Source organism: Sus scrofa, chromosome 3 (assembly GCF_054392235.1).
Source record: "Sus scrofa isolate SSC_HxYL_T2T_F1_AM1 chromosome 3, Sscrofa_HxYL_maternal_Yorkshire_Landrace_v2.0, whole genome shotgun sequence".
Classification (NCBI taxonomy): Eukaryota; Metazoa; Chordata; class Mammalia; order Artiodactyla; family Suidae; genus Sus; species Sus scrofa.
The window spans coordinates 17,092,563-17,113,525 of record NC_139385.1 but is presented as its reverse complement, the minus strand read 5'-3'; the positions used below and the strand labels follow the sequence as shown (position 1 = coordinate 17,113,525).

Genomic DNA, 20,963 nt, shown 5'->3' with positions numbered 1-20,963 from the left:
GCTGTGTCTACGACCTACACCACAGCTCATGGCAACACTGGATCCTTAACCCACTGAGCAAGGCCAGGGATTGAACCCGTATCCTCATGGATGCTAATCAGATTCATTTCCGCTGTGCCACGACAGGAACTCTGCAAGCATTTTTCAAGCCTCTGGATCACATATGACAATGTCCTTGGGCTAAAGCAATAGACATGGCTGAGCCCAGAGACAATGAGCAGAACAGAATACTCTGCCAAGATGCCAAGAGGCAGAGGTTGAAGCAAAGCTTTGGGGAAGCGGCTTGGATCCAGGAAAGGGGAAAAGGGATGGAACACTGCGTCCTCAAACTACCACAGTATCTTGTATGACATAGAAGGAGGGATCATCACAGGTGCCTGGCTTGGCATTAGGAAACACCTTCATATGAAGGAAAAAGCTCCCCAGCCTCTGAGGAAAGGTCAGTCCCACACCGGGAGACCTGGCACAGCAAATGGACCCAAGGCTGGACAGCTGCAGTCTCTCCCTTGACAGAATGCAGAGTGTACAACCTGCTCAACCGTACCTAGCAGCCCTGTCCCAGGGGCCATCTGGTGCATCCCTTCCTTGGGCAAACATTGTTTCAGATTCTTTTCCTGCAGAATTGTCTTTGCTACCCCTAGACAGTGTCTGATTCAGTCTGTGTTTTTTTGGTAACAGGTGGGAGATGCCTTCAACAGTTGGAAATCTCGTGAGGAGCTTAATACCATTGCATCCAAGCCGTCTGGTGATCACGTGTTCCAGGTGACTAACTTTGAAGCTCTGAAGACCATTCAGAACCAGCTTCAGGAAAAGATCTTTGCGATTGAGGGTGAGCTAAGGGTTGGTAGTCCTGGAGCAGCTTCAAAGGCACCCCCTACCCCTAAACCTGTATCTCTCTCTAGAAACGAGAACCTCCTAGCCCTTGTATCCTGACCCTCAGCATCGACTCTCTTCTTCCTCCAGTTCCCAGCGACTCTGGCCTCTCTTGAAATAGAAGGATCAAGACTTTTTTCTTTTTTTTTTTTTTTTTTTTAAACTCTTTTAAAGTCTGCACCCGCGGCATATGGAGGTTCCCAGGCTAGGGGTCCAGTCGGAGCTACACTGCCAGCCTACACCACAGCCACAGCAACGCAGGATCTGAGCCGCATTTGTGACCTACACCACAGCTCACGGCAATGCTGAATCCTTAACCCACTGAGCGAGGCCAGGGATTGAACCTGTGTCCTCATGGATGCTAGTCAGATTTGTTTCTGCTAAGCCACGATGGGAACTCCGGATCTGGATTTTTTTTTTCAATTCCTTTGAAATAGGAGGATCTAGACTTAGTTTTTTCTTTTTTCTTTTTTGGCCACCCTGTGGCATATGGATTTCCCGGCCAGGAATCAGATCTGAGCCGCAGCTGTGGCAACGCCAGATCCTTAACCCGCTGCGCCAGCCGGGGATCAAACCTGCATCCCAGCGCTCCCAAGATGCCACCAATCCCATTTTCCACAGTGGGAACCGAAGGATCTAGACTTTTATTTCTAATTTTGCAAGTCTTGGCTATAGGCTGAATACTGGAGGGGAGAGGGTGTAAATCCCACATAGTACCCCCCCAGTTTGGATGTGTCGCCCACATTTGTCTGTTTAGTTCACTGCTGTATCCCCAGTGCCTAGAATGATGCCTTGTACATTGAGGCTGTTCAGTAAATGTTTGTCAAATAAAAGAATTTTAAGAAAGGGGGAAAGTTCATATACAGTCTGGGTTTATGTCCTCTCTTGAAAATTTGGAAGATCAGACACTTCGAGGACCACATTCCCATTTGGGTAAAAGTTCTGGAACTGGGAATTCCCGTTGTGGCTTGGCAGGTTACGAACCCAACTAGTATCCATGAGGACTCGGGTTCGATCCCTGGCCTTGCTCAGTGGGTTAAGGATCTGGCATTGCCGTGAGCTGTGGTGTAAGTTGCAGATGCAGCTCGGATCCTGAGTTTCTGTGGCTGTGGCTGTGGCCCATAGCTGCAGCTCTGATTCAGCCCTGAGCCTGGGAACCTCCATATGCCACAGGTGCAGCCCTAAAAAGAAGAAAACAGTGGCTGGAGCCAAATAGCCACCATCCTTTTAAAAGGGGCCTGTGGCTAGACAAGCAAAAAGGATATAAATAATAGCCATTATCTTGTAACAGCCCATAAAGGAGTATAATCTGCAAAACTACTGAATCACTGTGCTCTACATGTGAAACTAACATAACATTGTCAACTAACTATACTTCAGTGAAGAAAAGAGTATAACAGAGGAAATGTGAAAAGAGGGGGGGCGCATAGGGCACTCATCTGAGCCTCCCTTTATCTGGCTGTCACAGCATTTGAGTTTTCAGAGCCTGTTCTAGGCTCCTCTGGTAGAATGTGCATCTCCTAACAGGTACACAGACAGGAAGTACCAGCTCCTTTGAGTATGAGATGTCTCAGGAAGGCTTCAGTGCAGCCATCACCTCTGTAAGTGGTCTTTTGTTAAATTGGGGTGGGAGGCAAGGCAGAGCGGGAGAAGAGGGGCAAGGGTTTGGGGGTTCTTCTCTGTGATGGATACTCATTGGGAGGTACCTCTCTTTTTCTTTTTCCTTTTTTTTTTTTCTTTTTAGGGCTGCACCTGCAGTATTTGAAAGTTCCCAGGCTAGGGGTTGAATCAGAGCTGCAACTGCCAGCCTACACCACAGCCACAGCAACTCAGGATCTGAGCTGTGTCTGTGACCTACACCACAGCTCATGGCAATGCCCGATCCTTAACCTAGTGAGCAAGGCCCAGAATTGAACCCACATCCTCGTGGATCCTAGTCGGGCTCATTAGCTGCTGAGCCAGGAAGGGAACTCCTTTAATCAGGTTTTTTGAAGAAACCTTTTGAGTTGTATGAATTCTTTATATATATATATATTTTTTTTTTTTTTGTCTTTTGTCTTTTTGTTGTTGTTGTTGTTGTTGTTGCTATTTCTTGGGCCGCTCCCGTGGCATATGGAGGTTCCCAGGCTAGGGGTCGAATCGGAGCTGTAGCCACCGGCCTACGCCAGAGCCACAGCAATGGGGGATCCGAGCCACGTCTGCAACCTACACCACAGCTCACGGCAACGCCAGATCGTTAACCCACTGAGCAAGGGCAGGGACCGAACCCGCAACCTCATGGTTCCTAGTCTGATTCGTTAACCACTGCGCCACGACGGGAACTCCTATATATTTTTAATATTAACCCCTTTAATAGATGTGCAAATATTTTCTCCTGCTCTATGGGTGAACTTTTCATTTTGTTGATGGTTTTCTTTGCTATGCAGAAGCTTTTTAGTTTGACGTAGCCCCACTGCTCTTTTGTTTTTGGTGTTAAATCCAAAAAAAATCACTGCCAAGACCAATGTGAAGGAGATTACTACCTATGTTTAATTCTTAGAGTTTTATGGTTTCAGGTCTTAGGTTCAAATCTTGAATCCTTTTTGAATTGATTTTTGTGAGTAGAGTAATAGAGTGATGCTGTTTCTTTCTTTTGCATGTGGCTAATTTTCTCAATAATATTTATCAAAGAGATTGTCCTTTCCCCATTGTATATTATTTGTGCTTTTGTTTTAAATTAATTTACCATATACACGTGGGTTTATTTCTGGGCTCTTTCTTCTGTTCCATTGATTGATGTATCTGTTTTGATGCCATGCCGTACTGTTTCGATTAGTATAGTTTTGCAATATAGTTTGAAACCAGGAAGTGCGATGCCTCCAGCTTTGCTCTTCTTTCGCAGACGTGCTGTGGTCATTTGAGATCTTTTGTGGTTCCATATACATTTTAGGATTGGGTGTTCTGTGAAACAATTTCTGGGGAAAATGCCATTCAGATTTCCACAGGCAGTGCCCTGAAGCTCTAGATTGCTCCACCTTATTCTGCCCTCTCTTCCAGAATGGTCCCTTGCTGGGCGCTGTGGGGAGCTTTGACTGGGCTGGCGGAGCCTTTCTGCATATGCCAAAGGACAGAGTCATTTTCATCAACACCACTAGGGTGGATTCAGACATGAACGATGCTTACTTGGGTAAGTAGAGAGGGCACTGTTACTCTAAGACGGGGCTCAGGATATGGCATAATTCAGCTAGCGGCAGATGTCCTTGGATCTTCCCTAGGCTCTTGGGATAAGGTTTAAAGACACAAATTCCCAAACTTCATTTAAATTCTGTCAACAAAGAGGACTGCAGTGCCGAGTTCAGTTACCCCAGCCTCCCGAGCATGGGGCTGCCCCCGTCGCCCCTGCTCAAGGGATAGACCTGCTTGGTGGGGGACAGGGTCGGTCTCCGAGGGAAAGCCCTTCTCTTCTTCATTCGTCATCCTCAGGTTATGCTGTCGAAGTCATCTTGCGGAACCAGGCGCAAAGCCTGGTCCTGGGGGCGCCTCGATATCAGCACACTGGCCTGGTGGTGATGTTCAAACAGAATTCAGGTGCCTGGGAGAAAAATGCCGACATCAAGGGCAGCCAGGTGAGTGCGGAGAGTGTGGGTTGTGGGTGTGCCCACAGAGGGCCCCTGGGGGCTGAGAGATTCCAGGGTGGGCATCCCCAGGTGCCAAGGGTGGCAGAGTTTTGTAAAGCCGACTTCAGAAGGCTTTGAGCTGGAGAGTCACGGGACCAGCTTTGCACTGGAGAATGCTGTGTCCTCACGTTGCTGATACCAATAAATAACAACGCTTGACGTGTACAGAGCTCTCTGCAAGTCTGCCTGTACGCAGAGCTGGTATTTGACCAGTCCATAGCCAGTATAGCCGTAGTCGTTATTACATTATTGAAATAATTCTCTATCTGCCAATAAATAGCTCCTTCCCCGAGACATCCCCCCACCCCCTGCACTCTGGCCCCTTCCCCAGGATCCAGCAACTGTGATATCAGGCAGGGAACCTCAGGAGACTGCTAGGACCCTCTCCTGCTAAGCCCCTGGTCGGTGCCCAAGTGGTCCCAGTCGTTCAATATCTTGACCATCATCCCTGCAAAGGCAGGGTGGTTGCATCTCACGTGAGGCATCTGCTATGGTGTGTGAGGCCAAAACCACAGGGGGGACAGCTGGCCCCTGAGGTGGACAGCTCCTCCCTCCCAGATATTGTCCCTGCACATTACAACCCAGGCTGCTAAATCCTTAACCTGGGACAGTCTGCGTGTTACGAGAGCAAAGGGGAGGGGAACTCACACAAAGGCATCAGGGAGGGCTTCCTGGAGGCAGTGACAGTTTAAGTAGCCCTAGAGAAATGAAGAGCGGGAGGAAAAAAAAGGGCCAGAGGAAGGAGAGAGCATGAGACAAGTTCAGGGTGTGTGTGAAGGGGGGCGGGGGCGGTATGGGAGAAAGCACTGGGAAAAAGGGGAGCAAACAGATTCTTCTCAAATCTGTCCACTTCCTCCATGTCTGCTGCCATCAGCTGGGTCCACACCATGAGCATCTTTGCCATGGACCTAGCAGTAGCCTCTTTGCTGGTCTAAGTCCCATGTTGCCTCTCTCTGATCCCTAGTGGGAAGGTGAACTTTCTAGGTGAGAAACCGTTTGTATTGGTCTTCAGTGTAGGACCCTTCGTTGGCTATTACACCAGTATCAAATAATGGCTTTTAAAAATCCTCAACAAAGTATGAGCACATTGGCTGCGGCAGTCTGTAAAAAGGATAATATATCAGGACCAAGTGTGGTTTATCCCAGGAACGCAGGGCTTGTTCAACAGTGTTGTAGCGATTGGAGTTCCCGTTGTGGCTCAGGGGTTAACCAACCCGACTAGTATCCATGAGGATGTGGGTTTTGATCCCTGGCCTTGCTCAGGGGGTTAAGGATCCAGCGTGGCCGTGAGTTGTGGTGTCCGTCCCGGACATGGCTCGGATCTGTTATTGCTGTGGCTGTGGTGTAGGCTGGCACCTGTAGCTCTGATTTGACCTCTAGCTTGGGAGCCTCCATATGTTGTGGGTGTGGCCCCAAAAAAGACAAAGAAACCCCAAAAAACAAAACCCAACAATGTTGCAGCAATGGACAAGTTGATGCTAAAGTTCATAGGAAAATGGAAAAGACCTGGAATAGCCAAAATAATCTTGAAAAAGAAGAATTAGGTTGGAGTATTCATACGTCGTAATTTTGAAACTTGCTACAAAGTGACAGTAATTAAGACAGGGTGGTACCAGTATAAGGACAGAACTGTAGATCTGAGGGTCCAGAAAAAACCCCATCTATGTTCAGGTGATTTTCAACAAAGGTACCAAGTTCATTCATTAAGGAAAAAGAATCTTTTCAACAAAGGTACTGGGTCAACTGGATGTCCACATGCAAGAGAATAAATTTGGACCCATACTTCACAGTATATGGAAATTAATAACAAATGGATCAAAGACCTAAACTAAAGCTATAAGCCTCTTAGAGGGATTCACTTAGATTGGCAATGCTTTCTTAGGTATTGATGCCACAAGCCCAAGCAGCCAATGATGAAATAGATAAACCGGACTTTATTAAATTAAAAACTTTTGAGCATCAAAGGACACTGTCAACAAAAGAAAAGAATGGGAGAAACTACTTACAAATCATATATCTAATAAAGATCTGGTATTTAGAATATATAATCTTACAGCTCAACGGTAAAAAGACAAATAACCTCGTTTAAAAATGGGCAAAGGATTTGAATAGATATTTCTCCAAATAAGATAAGCAAATGACCAATAGGCATATGGAAAGATGGTCAACATTAGTAGTCCTTAGGGAAATGTGAATCAAACCATAATAGAGATACCACTAGAATGGTTTTTCTTTGTGTGCGTGCTTTTTAGGGCCCCCCTCTTGGCATATGGAGGGTCTCAGGCTAGGGGTTGAATCGGAGCTGTAGCCACAGCAACACAGGATCCGAGCCGCATCTGCGACCCACACCACAGCTAATGGCAATTCTTGGTCCTTAACCCACTGAGCGAGGCCAGGGATCGAACCCGCATCCTCATGGTTACTAGTAGGATTCGTTTCTGCTGTGCCTCAACAGGAACTCCTAGAATGGCCTTTTTTTTTTTTTTTTTTTTGTCTTTTTTCCTTTCCTAGGGCTGCTCCTGCGGCATATGGAGATTCCCAGGCTAGGGATCGAATCGGAGCTGTAGCCACCGGCCTACGCCAGAGCCACAGCAACGCGGGATCCGAGCTGTGTCTGCAACCTACACCACAGCTCACGGTGACGCCGGATTGTTAACCCACTGAGCAAGGCCAGGGATCGAACCCGCAACCTCATGGTTCCTAGTCGGATTCATTAACCACTGCGCCATGACGGGAATTCCTCCTAGGATGGCTATTTAAAGAAGAAGAAAACAAAAGAAAAATAACAAATGTTGGTGAAGATGTGGAAAAATTGGAACCCTCATGCATTGCTGTTGGGAATGTAAAATAATACAGCCCTTTTGGAACATAGTTTGGCAGTTCCTCAAAAAGTTAAATATAAGTTGACCCCGTGACCCTGAAATTTCACTCCTAGGTATATCCTCTTTCCCAGAATAAAAATAGGTGTTCAAGCAAAAACTTAGACATGAATGTCCATCGCAGTATTCTCCATAAGAGTCAAAAGGTAGAGAAAACCTAAATGTCCATAAACTTACAAATAGATAAACAAAATCGGGTATATCCACACAGTGGAATACTATTTAGCCTTAAAAAGCATGAAGTGTTGGGAGTTCCCGTCATGGCTCAGTAGTTAACAAACCCGACTAGTAGCCATGAGGACACAGGTTCAATCCTGGCTTCACTCAGAGGGTTGAGGATCCAGTGTTGCCGTGAGCTGTGGTGTAGGTCACAGATCTGGCTCGGATCTGGCGTTGCTGGTGGCTGTGGTGTAGGCCAGCAGCAACAGCTCCAATTAGACAAAACCCTAGCCTGGGAACCTCCATGTGCCGCGGGTGCAGCCCTAAAAAGACAAAAGACAAAAAAAAAAAACAAAAAAACCCCACAGTGAGATAACACTGCCCACCTATTGGTATGTGTAACATGAAAAGGAAATAAGCTGGCAATATCAAGTACTGGCAAGGATGTGTAGCAAGTGAAACTCCCATACATTGCTGACAGAATGGAAAATGGCATGCACGCTTTGGAAAACAGGTTGTCAGTATCTTATGCAGTTCAATGTGGAGTTCCCTGGTGGCTCAGTGGGTTAAGGACCTGGCGTCACCTCAGTAGTTCTGGTTCAATCAAGTTCAATCCCTGGCCTCGTTCAGTGGGTGAAGGATCTGGCGTTGCCATGAGCTGTGGTGTAGGTCACAGATGTGGCTCAGATCTCTCATTGCTGTGGCTGGGGCTTGGGGTGTAGGCCAGCAGCTGAAGCTCTGATTCGACCCCTAGCCTGGGAACCTCCATATGCCACAGGTGCAGCCCTAAAAAGACAAAAAAAAAAAAAAATTCTTGGAGTATGTTGATTTCCAATGTTGTTTGTGTTAGTTTCAGGCAGACAGCAAAGTGAATCAGTTATACATATATATCTATCCATTCTTTTTCAGATTCTTTTCTCATATAGGTTCTGAATCTTGGTATCATGGTAGTTATGTGACTTTGTGTGTTTATCAAAACTCATAAAACTACTAAAAAGGCTGAATTTCATTGTATGTAAATTAGACCCCAATAAACTTGACCTAAAAATGAAAAAAAATCTTATTGACTTTAGGATGAAGCTTAAATGCCTTTATTTATTTATTTTTTTGTCTTTTTAGGGCCGCATCTGTGGCATATGGACGTTCCCAGGCTAGGGGTTGAATCGGAGCTGTAGCTGCTGGCCACAGCCACAGGCACAGCAACGTGGGATCTGCAGCCTGCACCGACGAAGCTCACGGCAACGCCCGATCCTTAATGCTGAAAGAGGCCAAGGATTGAACCTGTGTTGTTGTGGATACTAGCTGGGTTCGTTATCCCTGAGCCAAGACGGGAACTCCTTGGGTGCCTTTATGAGACTATCAGAGGGCCTCCCTCGATGGCGTGTGGGGCACAAGTCAGATTGTAGTGAGTCATGTCTTGGTGTCCTCTGCACTTTTCCTTTGCAGAACTTGCCCTGCACGTTTGGAATTTCCGTATGCATCTCCCTTTTACCTTTTACTATTCCCCGCCCTTTCACCTTGCTGCACCAAGAGCCCTGGGAAGCACTGTCTCTGCTTCCCAGCCTTATGCTCGGCAAATAGCAAACCGTTGTTTGTTGGATGAATGAAGGAAGGACTAAATGGGTGAATCCTTTGGACGAATTCTACATATTGACATGTTTTGGGGAACATACGTTAAAAATTCTTTAAATAGTAGGCATCTTGCTTTTGGGGGACCACACCCATGGCATATGGAGGTTCCTCAGGCTAGGGGTTGAATCAGAGCTATAGCCACCAGCCTACACCACAACCACAGCAACGCCAGATCCAAGCTGTGTCTGTGACCTACACCACAGCTCACGGCAACGCCGGATCTCTAACCCACTGAGCGAGGCTAGGGATCAAACCTGCGTCCTCATGGATCCTAATCAGATTCGTTTTCGTTGAGCCACGAGGGGAACTCCGCAATAGTTATTTTTTAATCCGGGTGGTTGGTTCCTTGTTAGCCAGGCTGCCAAAGTTGATTTCCTGCCCCTCCCTGCAAGTCCTCAATAGATTGAAAGGATATCCTGTCTGGCCTTCCAGGCTTTTCTGTCTGTATTTTCAAAGCCAGCATCTTCATTCTCTAAATCATCTCCCTGGAGCAGCAGCATTTGGGGTAAATCCTCACCCGTCAACTCTCTAATATGTTCCGCTAACTGGCAGTATATTCAAACGAGGAATTATCGTGAAACATATCGAGGGTTACGGCCCCTCCAAAGGGCTTTCCTGGGCAGCATGATTTTTCTTCATAGGGAGAAAAATCTGCTTTAGGTGGAAAGAGGTTTGTGATCCCGGCCTTATCTCTTCCAGATCGGCTCCTACTTTGGGGCCTCTCTCTGCTCCGTGGACGTGAACAGAGATGGCAGCTCCGACCTGGTCCTCATCGGGGCCCCCCATTACTATGAGCAGACCCGGGGGGGCCAGGTGTCTGTGTGTCCCTTGCCCCAGGGGGTGAGTGGCTGCTGAGCCCCGGGCTGGGTGGGGTCTGGGTGTGGGGGGGCGTTGCCTGGCTTGGGGCCTGACCCTGGTTTCGTCCTGCAGAGGGCTAAGTGGCAGTGCCGGGTCATTCTCCGCGGGGAGCAAGGCCACCCCTGGAGCCGCTTTGGGGCAGCCCTGACAGCGCTGGGGGATGTGAATGGGGACAAGCTGACGGACGTGGCCATTGGGGCCCCGGGGGAGCAGGACAACCGGGGTGCTGTCTACCTGTTTCACGGAACCTCGGAGCTGGGCATCAGCCCCTCCCACAGCCAGGTGAGGCCTGGTCCCTGTCCCTGTCCCAACAGTAGCCTCTTTGCAAATTTGTCCCTTTCTCTTTTATTTTCGTCTTTTTACGGCCAAACATGAAGCATATGGAAGTTGTCCGCCTTGGGGTCAAATTTTTGGAGCTGCAGCTGCCAGCCTGTGCCACAGCCACAGCCACACCAAATCCAAGCTGCATCTGCCGTCTACACTGCAGTTTGTGGCAGTGCCGGATCCCTAACCCACTGAGAAGGCCGGGGATCGAACCCACATCCTCACGGACACTATGTCCAGCTGAGCCACAATGGGAACTCCAAACTGTCCCTTTCTAGTTCAACGGTTAGTTACTTCTGCTGGGTCAGTTGGTCAGTTCTCCCAGTAATCCTTTTCAGAACCTTCGAAAACAACACCCACTTCACAGAAAAAAAATCATTCTTACCATTTAGAGGAGGTGCATGGGGCCATTGTTACCCCCCGCCCCCCCGCTTTTTTTTGTCCTTTCCAGGGCCGCACCCAAGGCATGTGGAGGTTCCCAGGCTAGGGATCTAATGGGAGCTGTAGCCCCCGGCCCACACCAGGGCCACAGCAACACGGGATCCAAGCTGAGTCTTTGACCTACACCACAGCTCACGGCAACGCCAGATCCCTAGTCACTCCCATTTTACAGATGGGAAGATGAAGGCTCAGTGGTGAGCTGGAAGTTTTGGGAAGTAGACGTTCCTTGCTTCTCAATCTCAGTCTTGGTAGGATGACCAATAGAGCCGGTTGGCTCAGGTCTTGCCCCGGTTTTAGCCCTGAAAATCTATCAGCTCAGGAAGCCCCTGTGGTTGGTCACCCTCCCAGGACTGCAAGCTTCATGCGCTTGTGACTTGGCAGTCACATGGACCCCCTCAGAAGGGTGCGTGCGTGTTTGATTCAGGCTCTGCTCTGGCCACCTTGAAATTCTTTTTTTTTTTTGTCTTTTTGCCATTTCTAGGGCAGGTGCATGGCAGGTGCACAGCATATGGAGGTTCCCAGGCTAGGGGTCGAATTGGAGCTGTAGCCACTGGCCTACGCCAGAGCCACAGCAACACAGGATCTGAAGTGCGTCTGCAACCTACACCACAGCTCACGGCAATGACGGATCCCCGACCCACTGAGTGGGTCCAGGGATTGAACCCACTTCCTTATGGATACTAGTTGGGTTTGTTACTGCTGAGCCACAACGGGAACTCCTTTCACACACTCCTCAGTTGCAGCCAGAGCTAAGCACCACTGCCTGTGTACTTCCTCTGTGTCACGGAGCCTCTTTCCACAATTGAGTGAATATTAAAATTATGCCTCATGTCATTGGCACCTCTTGTTCTCTGTATCATGAGGTTTGAAGGCTCTGATTTTACTTTATTGTTCTTTAAGAGCTTTACAGGCTTGTACAAATTGGAGCTGTATTTTATAAATACAAACTCATAAATATAAATACAAAAAAAATATAAACAGTGGAAGCTCTCGTTCCTTCCCCTTTGCTGCAACAGAACTCACCCTAGAAAGCCAAACAAGGGTCAGGGGAGGAGCCATGAACCTGGCCACCGCCCCCCACCCCCCATACATCACATCCACTCACACCCACACACCCACTCACACCCCACCTCCATCCCCCTCCTCCACACCAGACTTTGGAATTAATTTGGAAATAATAATAATAATAATAATAGGAGTTCCTGTTGTGGCTTAGCGGAAATGAATCTGACTAGCATCCATGAGGACGCAGGTTTGATCCCTGGCCTCGCTCAGTGGGGTAAGGATCTGGTGCTGCCGTGAGCTGTGGTGTAGGTTGCAGGCATGACTCCAATCTGGTGTTGCTGTGGCTCTGGTGTAGGTCAGTGGATACAGCTCCAATTCAACCCCTAGCCTGAGAACCTCTATATGCTGCAGGTGTGGCCCTCAAAAGACAAAAAGTAAAATACTACTACGACGACTACTAATAAATTTGGAAATAATTTGGAACAAATGCAAAAAAGGATCATGCAGTCTCATTGTTCTACTGTTTGCATGCTTTACCTGCTCTTTTCCTATGACTGGGGCTACAGGTGGCCAGTGTTTGAACCAAAAAGGGGCTGTAGCTATCCCAACTACCATAGTACATAATTTTAAAATTCTGTTGGCTTCCTCCCCACAGAATATGGTAATTTTTTCTCCAAAAATTTGCAGTATAATATATGCACAGTAAACATAAGTCTTAAGTGATGACTTTTCATGCCTGTGAACCGAAGTCGGTACCACCCAGATTCAGATCTAGCACACTGCCAGCATCCCCCGCTTCCCCTTTTTCTTTTCTTTTTTAAATTACTTAATGAATTTCATTACATTTGTAGGTATACTGCAATCATCACAACCAAATATTACAGCATTTCCACCCCAAACCCTCAGTGTCTCTTTCTTTTCAGTAGACAAAAATCACTTTAAAAATTGAATAAAATATATATGACCTAAAACTTACCACCTTAGCCATTTTTAAGTGTACACTACAGTGGCATTAAGTACATAAAAAAATCACTTAAAATTTTTCTTTCTTTTTTTTTTGTCTTTTTAGGGCCGCACCTGCAGCATATGGAGGTTCCCAGGTGAGGGGTCTAATTGGAGCTGTAGCCACCAGCCTACACCACAGCTGCAGCAACGTGGGATCTGAGCCACATCTGCAAACTACACCACAGCTCATGGCAACGCCGGATCCTTAACCCACTGAGCAAGGCCAGGGATTAAACCTGCAACCTCATGGCTCCTACTTGGATTCGTTAACCACTGAGCCACAACGGGAACTCCAAAAAATTTCTTAATTTATTTGGCTGTTATTCTTTCCACGCTACTCTTACACATAGATTAGAGTCAAAATCATTCCTACTGGATCATTCTGAAAAGCAACAATTTCCACACCCATACCATGATTTCTTCTTCTTTTTTTTTTTTCTTAGGGCTGCACCCACAGCATATGGAGATTCCCAGGCTAGTGGTCCAGTCAGAGCTACAGCTGCTGGCCTTCACCACAGCCACAGCAATTTGAGATCTGAGCCACATCTGCGACCTACACCACAGCTCACGGCAACACCAGATCCTTAACCCACTGAGTGAGGCCAGGGATTGAACTGGCAACCTCATGGTTCCTAGTTGGATTTGTTTCTGTTGCACCACGACAGGAACTCCCCATGATTTCTTCTTGATTTGCCCTCCTCTTGAAGAAACCACTTTTAGCTCTTTCAACGATTCTGCATACTTCCCAAGGATATGATTCTTTTGCCGCATCTTGATTTTGTTTTTGCAGTGACTTCCTGCCATGGGAGGTGAGGACCAAGCTCTCTTTCAGATCCCTCTTGCCACAGATTCGCCTGCCTTCCATCCCACCCCACTCCCATTCCTTACATTTATTTATTTATTTTCGTTCCTTTTCTAGGGCCACTTCCCACGGCACATGGAGGTTCCCAGGCTAGGGGTCCAATCGGAGCTGTTGCCACCGGCCTACGCCAGAGCCACAGCAATGCGAGATCCACGCCGCATCTGTGACCTACACCACAGCTCACGGCAACGCCGCATCCTTAACCCACTGAGCAAGGCCAGGGGTCGAACCTGCAACCTCATGGTTCCTAGTCGGATTCGTTAACCACTGCGCCACGACGGGAACTCCCCCATTCCTTACATTTATGTGAGAATTTACTTAGCTTGACATTCGGTGTTCCCATTATCCTGAGATTCAACTGAGGCAAATAGCATACCATGCCACTTCTTTCCTGTGAAACGTTTTGTTTTCCCTGGAAAACTCACGTAACTAATGGAAACTTTGGGTATCATCTCAAGCGTATGATCGAAAGCTGAATAGTTACCCTAATTCCTTGAGACGTTGTGGGAGATGAGACCTGAGTGGAACCCAGACAATCTCTCCTTGAGTCACCCCAGGAGATTGAGTTACACTCTTTTTTGTTTTTTCCTACCCCTTTCTCCCCTCCTCTTTTCTCCCCTCAGCGGATTGCAGGCTCCCAGCTCTCCCCAAGGCTCCAGTATTTTGGGCAGTCCCTGAGCGGGGGCCAGGACCTCACGATGGATGGACTGATGGACTTGGCTGTAGGGGCCCAAGGCCATGTGTTCCTGCTCAGGTGAGACTCTCTTTCAGAGCGAGCCAGGTATCTTCTTTCTAAGGAGTGGTTTGGCTGTCTGAAGGCCCTGGATGGCCCTCTGGTGTCTGCCCCCCCCCCAGGTCCCAGCCTGTGCTGAGAGTTGAGGCATCGATGGTGTTCAAACCCAGGGAAGTGGCGAGGAATGTGTATGAGTGTCGTCAACAGGCGGCGAAAACCCAGATTGCTGGCGAGGTCCAAGTCTGCCTCCAAGTTCGCAAGAGCACATGGGACCGGCTGAGAGAAGGTGAGGCAGGCTGGGTAAGTCTCAAGAGGTCAAAATGACAGGGCATGTTGATGAGGGGCCCCAAGCAAAGTTCTCACAGGCTCCAACAGCCTTCTTCAAGTGTGGGTGCAGTGAACAGATGGCACTCTTTACACTCTCAGTTCTCCAGAGAACTAAGGGCCCCACCCCTGCGAACTAACCAGCTTTAAAAAAAATTTTTTTAAATTATAGTTGATTTACAATGTGCCGTCAATTTCTACTGTACGGCAAAGTGACCCAGTTATATATTTATATATATATACATATATACATACATATATATATATATACACACACACACACACATACATACATACACACACATACATTTTTTTCACATGATCCTCCATCATGTTCCAACACAAGTGATCAGATATAGTTCCTTGGGCTATACAGCAGAGTGTTTTTTTTGTTGTTGTTCTTTTTAACTGAGAGATAACTCATTTAAAGGGGAGGTTGAGTTGATGAAGCTAAACACAAAGTCACAATGTAGTCAAATATTCATTTTATCACAACTAACTTGCCTTCCTCTCTTCTCTCCTCTGTTCTCAAAGAGTGGCATTGTGCTTGGGATGGGGAAGAGTAATGGTGGTACTAGAGAGAAACAGGGAGGGAATGAAATTAGGTTTCTAGGGAGTTCTCATCGTGGCACAGTGGAAACGCATCTGACTAGGAACCATGAGGTTGCGGGTTCGATCCCTGGCCTCACTCAGTGGGTTAAGGATCCGGCGTTGCCGTGAGCTGTGGTGTAGGTCACAGACACGGCTTGGATCTGACATTGCTGTGGCTCTGGTGTAGGCCAGAAGCTACAGCTCCAATTCGACCCATAGCCTGGGAACCTCCATATGCTGCGGGTGTGACCTTAAAAAAAAAAAAAGACAATAAAAAAAAGCCAAAAAAAAAAAAAAGAAATTAGGTTTCTAGCAATAATCTTACTGTGCTGGGGAGACAGCAATTAGAGTTTGGGGCAGCCAGCATGGCTAGAAATTGAGAGCAAAGTCTTGGAGAGTAGAGGATTACCAAGAAGGTGCCCCAAAAATCTACACAGAAATTCCTCTCAAGTCATTGGCTGACTTCTAAGCCATACATGTCTGAGTCAGTACTTCTGGAAACTTAATGAAAGACAGCAACTGGGGAGAGAAAGAGTTGAACAGAAATCCAGCAGCCTCCTCAGTGCTGGGGAAGAAGAGATTTGAGAGGGGCCTTGAAAAACACCTTGGACCTTCCACTAGGACAATGTCCATTCAGACCAGCAACCAAGAGAAACAATAGACAATAGAAGTAGACCCATAGGTGAGTCAGAAATTAGAGTTATCAGATAGGAATTTTAAAAAGAACTATAATTAACATCTTCCAAAAAAAAAAAAGGAGGAAATTATGGAGAACTTCATAAAAAACCTGGAATTCATAAAGTAGAATTAAATGGAAACACTAGCACTGAAAAATACACTGGGTGAAACTGAGAATTCAATCAATAGATTTTATAGATTAGAAGCAGAATAAACAGATACACAACATTATATATAAAATAGATAAACAAAAAAATAAAATAGGTAAACAATAAGAATTTACTGTATAGCACAGGGAACTTTATTCAGTATCTTGTAATGGAAAAAAATCTGAAAAAGAATGTATATATAACTGAATCACTTTGCTGTACACCTGAGGGTCGTAACATTGTAAATCCACGACAATTCAATTAAAAGGAGAATTAGTGCATTGGGAGGTAAACAAATTGAAAGGATTCAGATGAACACACCCAGAGAGAAAAGGATGCAAAATACGGGAAAAAAATAATTAGAGACACATGGGACATGGTGGTCTACTAACGTGTAATTGGAATTCCAGAAGGAAAGGAGAGAGAAAATAAGAGAGAAGCAACAGTTAAAGAAATGTTGGTAAAGAATTTTCCAAAATTGATGCAAGACATTGCAATTCTCCGCAAAATCAAAGCAAGATGAATATAAAAGAAACCACAGGAGTTCCCATCGTGGCTCAGTGGTTAACGAATCCGACTAGGAACCATGAGGTTGCTGGTTCGATCCCTGGCCTTGCTCAGTGGGTTGACGATCTGGCGTTGCCGTGAGCTGTGGTGTAGGTCACAGACTCAGCTCTGATCCTGCATTGCTGTGGCTCTGGCGTAGGCTGGCAGCTATAGCTCCGATTAGACCCCTAGCCTGGGAACCTCCATATGCCGTGGGAGCGGCCCAAGAAATGGCAAAAGGACAAAAAAAAAAAAAACCCCACAAATTAGTACCTTATACCAAAGCACACACCATTAGCCACTGTACCACCCCAAGGCATAAACTACCGAAGGCCAAAGACAGAGAGAAAAATGTCAAAAGCAGCCAGGAAAAATATGCTTAATTTTCTAGTATGTAACAGAATACCTACTATTTGTTTTTTGGCTGTGTCCTTGGCATGCAGAAGTTCCCTGGGCCAGGGGTCGAACCTGAGCCACAGCAGTGATAACCCCTAGGCTCCCAGGGAACTCCCCAGCATTTATTGACTGAGCACTTACTATGTGGCAGATGCTATGCTAAATGCTTTATAGACACTACTGCATTTTCAACATTGCGAAGGTACCATTATCTTTAGTTTAAAAATAAGGAATGGAGGAGTTCCCATCTTTGTGGCTTAGCAGTAACGAACCTGACTAGTATCCATGAGGATTTGGATGGATAACTCAGTAGGTTAAGGATCCGGCGTTGCCCTGAGCTGCGGTGTAGGTCACAGGTGCAGCTTGGATCCCACGTTGCTGTGGCTGTGGCATAGGCTGGCGGCTTCAGCTCTGATTCGACCCCTAGCCTGGGAACTTCCATGTGCCGCCGGCATGGCCTTAAAAAGACAAAAATAAATAAATAAGCAAATAAAGAAAAGGCCTTGAGACTCTGGGAGGTCAGCTAACATGCCTAAAGTCACACAGCCAGGGAGCAGAGGAGTGGCCCTCCCACTCCTGCCAGTCTGACTCCCAAGCCAGATTCCTCACCACCATTCTTCCCTGCCCGTTCAGGAGACACCCAGAGCATCATCACATATGACCTGGCTCTGGACCCGGGGCGCCCCCATCCCCGGGCCGTCTTTGAGGAGACAAAGAACAATACACGCAGACAGACCCAGACGCTGGGGCTGAGCCGGAAATGTGAGCACCTGACGCTGTGGTTACCGGTGAGCAGAGGGTGGCCGCACGCGTGGGTCCTCCAAGCATGGGGTGGGCTTGGGAATCTGAGGAGGCCAGACCAACGCCCCCCCACCCCATCTCTCAGGATTGCGTGGAGGACTCAGTGACGCCCATTGTCCTACGCCTCAACTTCTCTCTGGTGGGAAAGCCTGCATCCTCTTTTGGGAACCTCCGGCCAGTGCTGGCTGTTGATGCTCAAAGACTCTTCACAGCCTTGGTGAGTCCGGGAGTTGGGGTCCTGTAGGGGTGCGGGAGGGACCAGAGGCCAAGATTTTTTTTTTTTGGGGGGGTCTTTTTAGGGCCTCACCCACGGCATGTGGAGGTTCCCAGGCTCGGGGTCCAATTGGAGCTACAGCTGCCAGCCTACACCACAGCCATGCAGGATCCACGCCACATCTGCGACCTACATCACAGCTCACGGCAACGCCGGATCCTTAACCCACTGAGCAAGGCCGGGGATCGAACCCGCAACCTCATGGTTCCTAGTTGAATTCGTTTCCACCACTCCACAACAGGACCTCCGAGGGGTCAAGATCGTGGCAGCTTGTTCTGTGTCCTTTTCACATAACGTTTATTTCAAGATTTCATTTTCTTGTTCTGTTTCACCTCATTTTGTTATTTCCTTTCGTATTCTCCTACCCTGGATTTTGGCAGTTTCCCTTCGAGAAGAATTGCGGCAATGACAGCATCTGCCAGGATGACCTGAGCATCACCTTCAGTTTTATGAGGTGAGTTTCTTATCCTCACTCCAGACCTGCATCACAGCCTGGTGCTCTGCTCTGCCCCCCTTGGGAGCCCGGCACAGAGCAGGTGCCTCGGAAGCAGGGGCGCCTGTAGCCGCTCCACCCACTGTCCCCGCTCCCCAAGCGCCCGAGCCTCCTTCCCACCACACAAGCCCTCCGCATCTCACGGCCTGGCTTGTTTCCTCCCACAGCCTGGACACCCTGGTGGTGGGTGGTCCTCGGGACTTAAAAGTGACCCTGACCGTGAGAAACCAGGGCGAGGACTCCTACAGAACTCAGGTCACCTTCTTCTACCCGTCTGGCTTGTCCTATCGGAAGGTGTCAACCTCCCAGGTAGCCACGTCCTTCTCAGACCCCGTCTGAGTTTGCTGTCCCCATCCCTGTGGCTGCGGGCGGTGGACATCACCACCTCTGCCTCTCTTGCCTTCCAGAACCAACGCTCCCAGAGATCCTGGCGCCTGGCCTGTGAGTCTGATGTCTCCACTGAAGAGTCTACGGCCTTGAAGAGCACGAGCTGTAGCATAAACCACCCCATCTTCCCGGACAACTCAGAGGTCAGGCTGCTGGTTCCGCCTCCCTTTTTCTCTTTTGTGTTCTTCTGAATTCTTCTCCTTTAAAGTAGAGGTTTTCTGGGAGTTCCCATCATGGCGCAGCGGAAATGAAGCCGACGAGGAACCATGAGGTTGCAGGTTTGATCCCTGGCCTCACTCAGTGGGTTAAGGATCCAGCGTTGCCGTGAGCTGTGGTGTAGGTTGCAGACGTGGCTCAGATCCCACGTTGCTGCAGCTGTGGTGTAGGCTGGTGGCTACAGCTCTTATTAGCTCCCTAGCCTGGGAAGCTCCATATGCTGTGGGTGTGGCCCTAAAAAGACAAAAAGACCAAAAAAAAAAAAAAAGTAGAGGTTTTCTTTCTTTTTTCTGCTTGGGCCACCCTGAGGTGTACGGAGTTCCCAGGCCGGGAATCGGATCTAAGTGGCAGTCAAGACCTATGTAGCAGCTGCGGCAACACCAGATCCTTTCACCCATTGTGCCAGGCTAGGGATCAAAGCTGTGTCCCCAGTGCTGCAGAAATGCTGCCAATCCTGTTGTGTCATAGTGGGGACTCTGAGATTTTCTTTTTTGAAAAATAGCTTTAATCAAGATAAAAATCCATCTCCCTGACAGTTCACCCATTTGAAGTACACCATCCAATGGCTTGTGGTAGGTTTGCAGAGTTGTGTACCCATCACCATGACCAACTTTAGAGGATTTTATTACCCCAAGAAAAGACCCCGCTCCCTTTAGCTGCCAGCCCAGGTCTTCCCATCTCTACCAGCCAGCCCTAGGCAACCGCTACTCTAGTTTCTGTCTCTAGATTTGCCTAGTCTGGATATTTCATATAAATGGAGTCACACAGTATGTGATCCTTTGTGACTAGCTCTTTTTTTTTTCTTTTCTTTTGCATTTTAGGGCTGCACCCGTGGCATATGGAAGTTCCCAGGCTAGGGGTTGAATCGGAGCTGCAGCTGCCAGCCTACACCAGAGCCACAGCAACGTGGGATCTGAGCCACGTCTGCAACCTATACCATGGCTCACGGCAACAGCGGATCCTTAAAGCACTCACTGAGCGAGGCCAGGGATCGACCCCGCAACCTCGTGGATCCTAGTCGGATTTGTTAACTGCTGAGCCACAAAGCGAACTCCTCTCCCCATTTTTAGCCACTCCGCAGCATATGGAGTTCCCGGGCCAGGAATCAGATCAGAGCCACAGTTGTGGCCCTATGCCACAGCGTTGGTGACCAGATCTTTTAACCCACTGTGTTGTGCCGGGGAGTGAACCTGGCACTGCAGAGACCCTGATTATCCCTTTGCACCACAGCGGGAACTCTTGTGACTAGCTCCTTTGACTGACATCATGTTTTCAAGGATCATTCATGTTCCAGCATGTATCCACACTCTGATTCTCTTTTTTCTTTTTGGTTTTTTAGGGCCCCACCTTTGGTATACGGAGGTTCCCAGGCCTGAGATCATATCAGAGCTACAGCCGCCGGCCTCCGCCACAGCCACAGCGATGCGGGATCCAAGCCGCGTCTGCGACCTACACCACAGCTCATAGCAATGCTGGATCCATAACCCACTGAGTGAGACCAGGGATCAAACCTGCATCCTCATGGATGCTAGTCAGATTTGTTTCCACTGTACCACAATGGAAACTCCCAACACTCTGATTCTAGTGCTGAATAATATTCCATTGTATGGATATACCGCATTTTATTTATCCATTCTTCAGCTGATGGACATTTGGGTTGTTTCTTCTCTCTTATTTGTGT

At 47.8% G+C, this 20,963-nt stretch overlaps 2 protein-coding genes across 13 annotated transcripts in view; one reads left to right on the top strand and one right to left on the bottom strand.

Moving 5' to 3' along the window:
• Positions 1-20,963, bottom strand: part of LOC110259903 (uncharacterized) — a 53,909-nt gene that overhangs the window by 13,372 nt on the left and 19,574 nt on the right. The window contains exon 3 of one of the 3 annotated variants that reach the window (XM_085016974.1): positions 3,380-4,444. The exons of the other annotated variants lie outside the window; for them this stretch is intronic. Within the exon in view, the coding sequence (XP_084873100.1) occupies positions 4,400-4,444 (45 nt within the window). The 3' untranslated portion in view covers positions 3,380-4,399. Of the gene's footprint in view, positions 1-3,379; positions 4,445-20,963 lie in introns of those variants that run through there. 3 annotated transcript variants of the gene reach the window in all.
• Positions 1-20,963, top strand: part of ITGAM (integrin subunit alpha M) — a 55,449-nt gene that overhangs the window by 28,725 nt on the left and 5,761 nt on the right. For all 10 annotated transcript variants that reach the window (XR_014840289.1, XR_014840284.1, XR_014840290.1 and 7 more), the window contains 13 exons: positions 679-829; positions 2,401-2,474; positions 3,910-4,039; positions 4,336-4,478; positions 9,899-10,039; positions 10,130-10,339; positions 14,318-14,448; positions 14,550-14,713; positions 17,745-17,899; positions 17,998-18,129; positions 18,567-18,640; positions 18,847-18,988; positions 19,087-19,209. Coding sequence is in view for 4 of the 10 variants with exons in the window: in XM_085016896.1 (XP_084873022.1) it covers positions 679-829; positions 2,401-2,474; positions 3,910-4,039; positions 4,336-4,478; positions 9,899-10,039; positions 10,130-10,339; positions 14,318-14,448; positions 14,550-14,713; positions 17,745-17,899; positions 17,998-18,129; positions 18,567-18,640; positions 18,847-18,988; positions 19,087-19,209 (1,770 nt within the window). In the remaining 6 variants the exon portion in view is untranslated. The remainder of the gene's footprint in view (positions 1-678; positions 830-2,400; positions 2,475-3,909; positions 4,040-4,335; positions 4,479-9,898; positions 10,040-10,129; positions 10,340-14,317; positions 14,449-14,549; positions 14,714-17,744; positions 17,900-17,997; positions 18,130-18,566; positions 18,641-18,846; positions 18,989-19,086; positions 19,210-20,963) is intronic.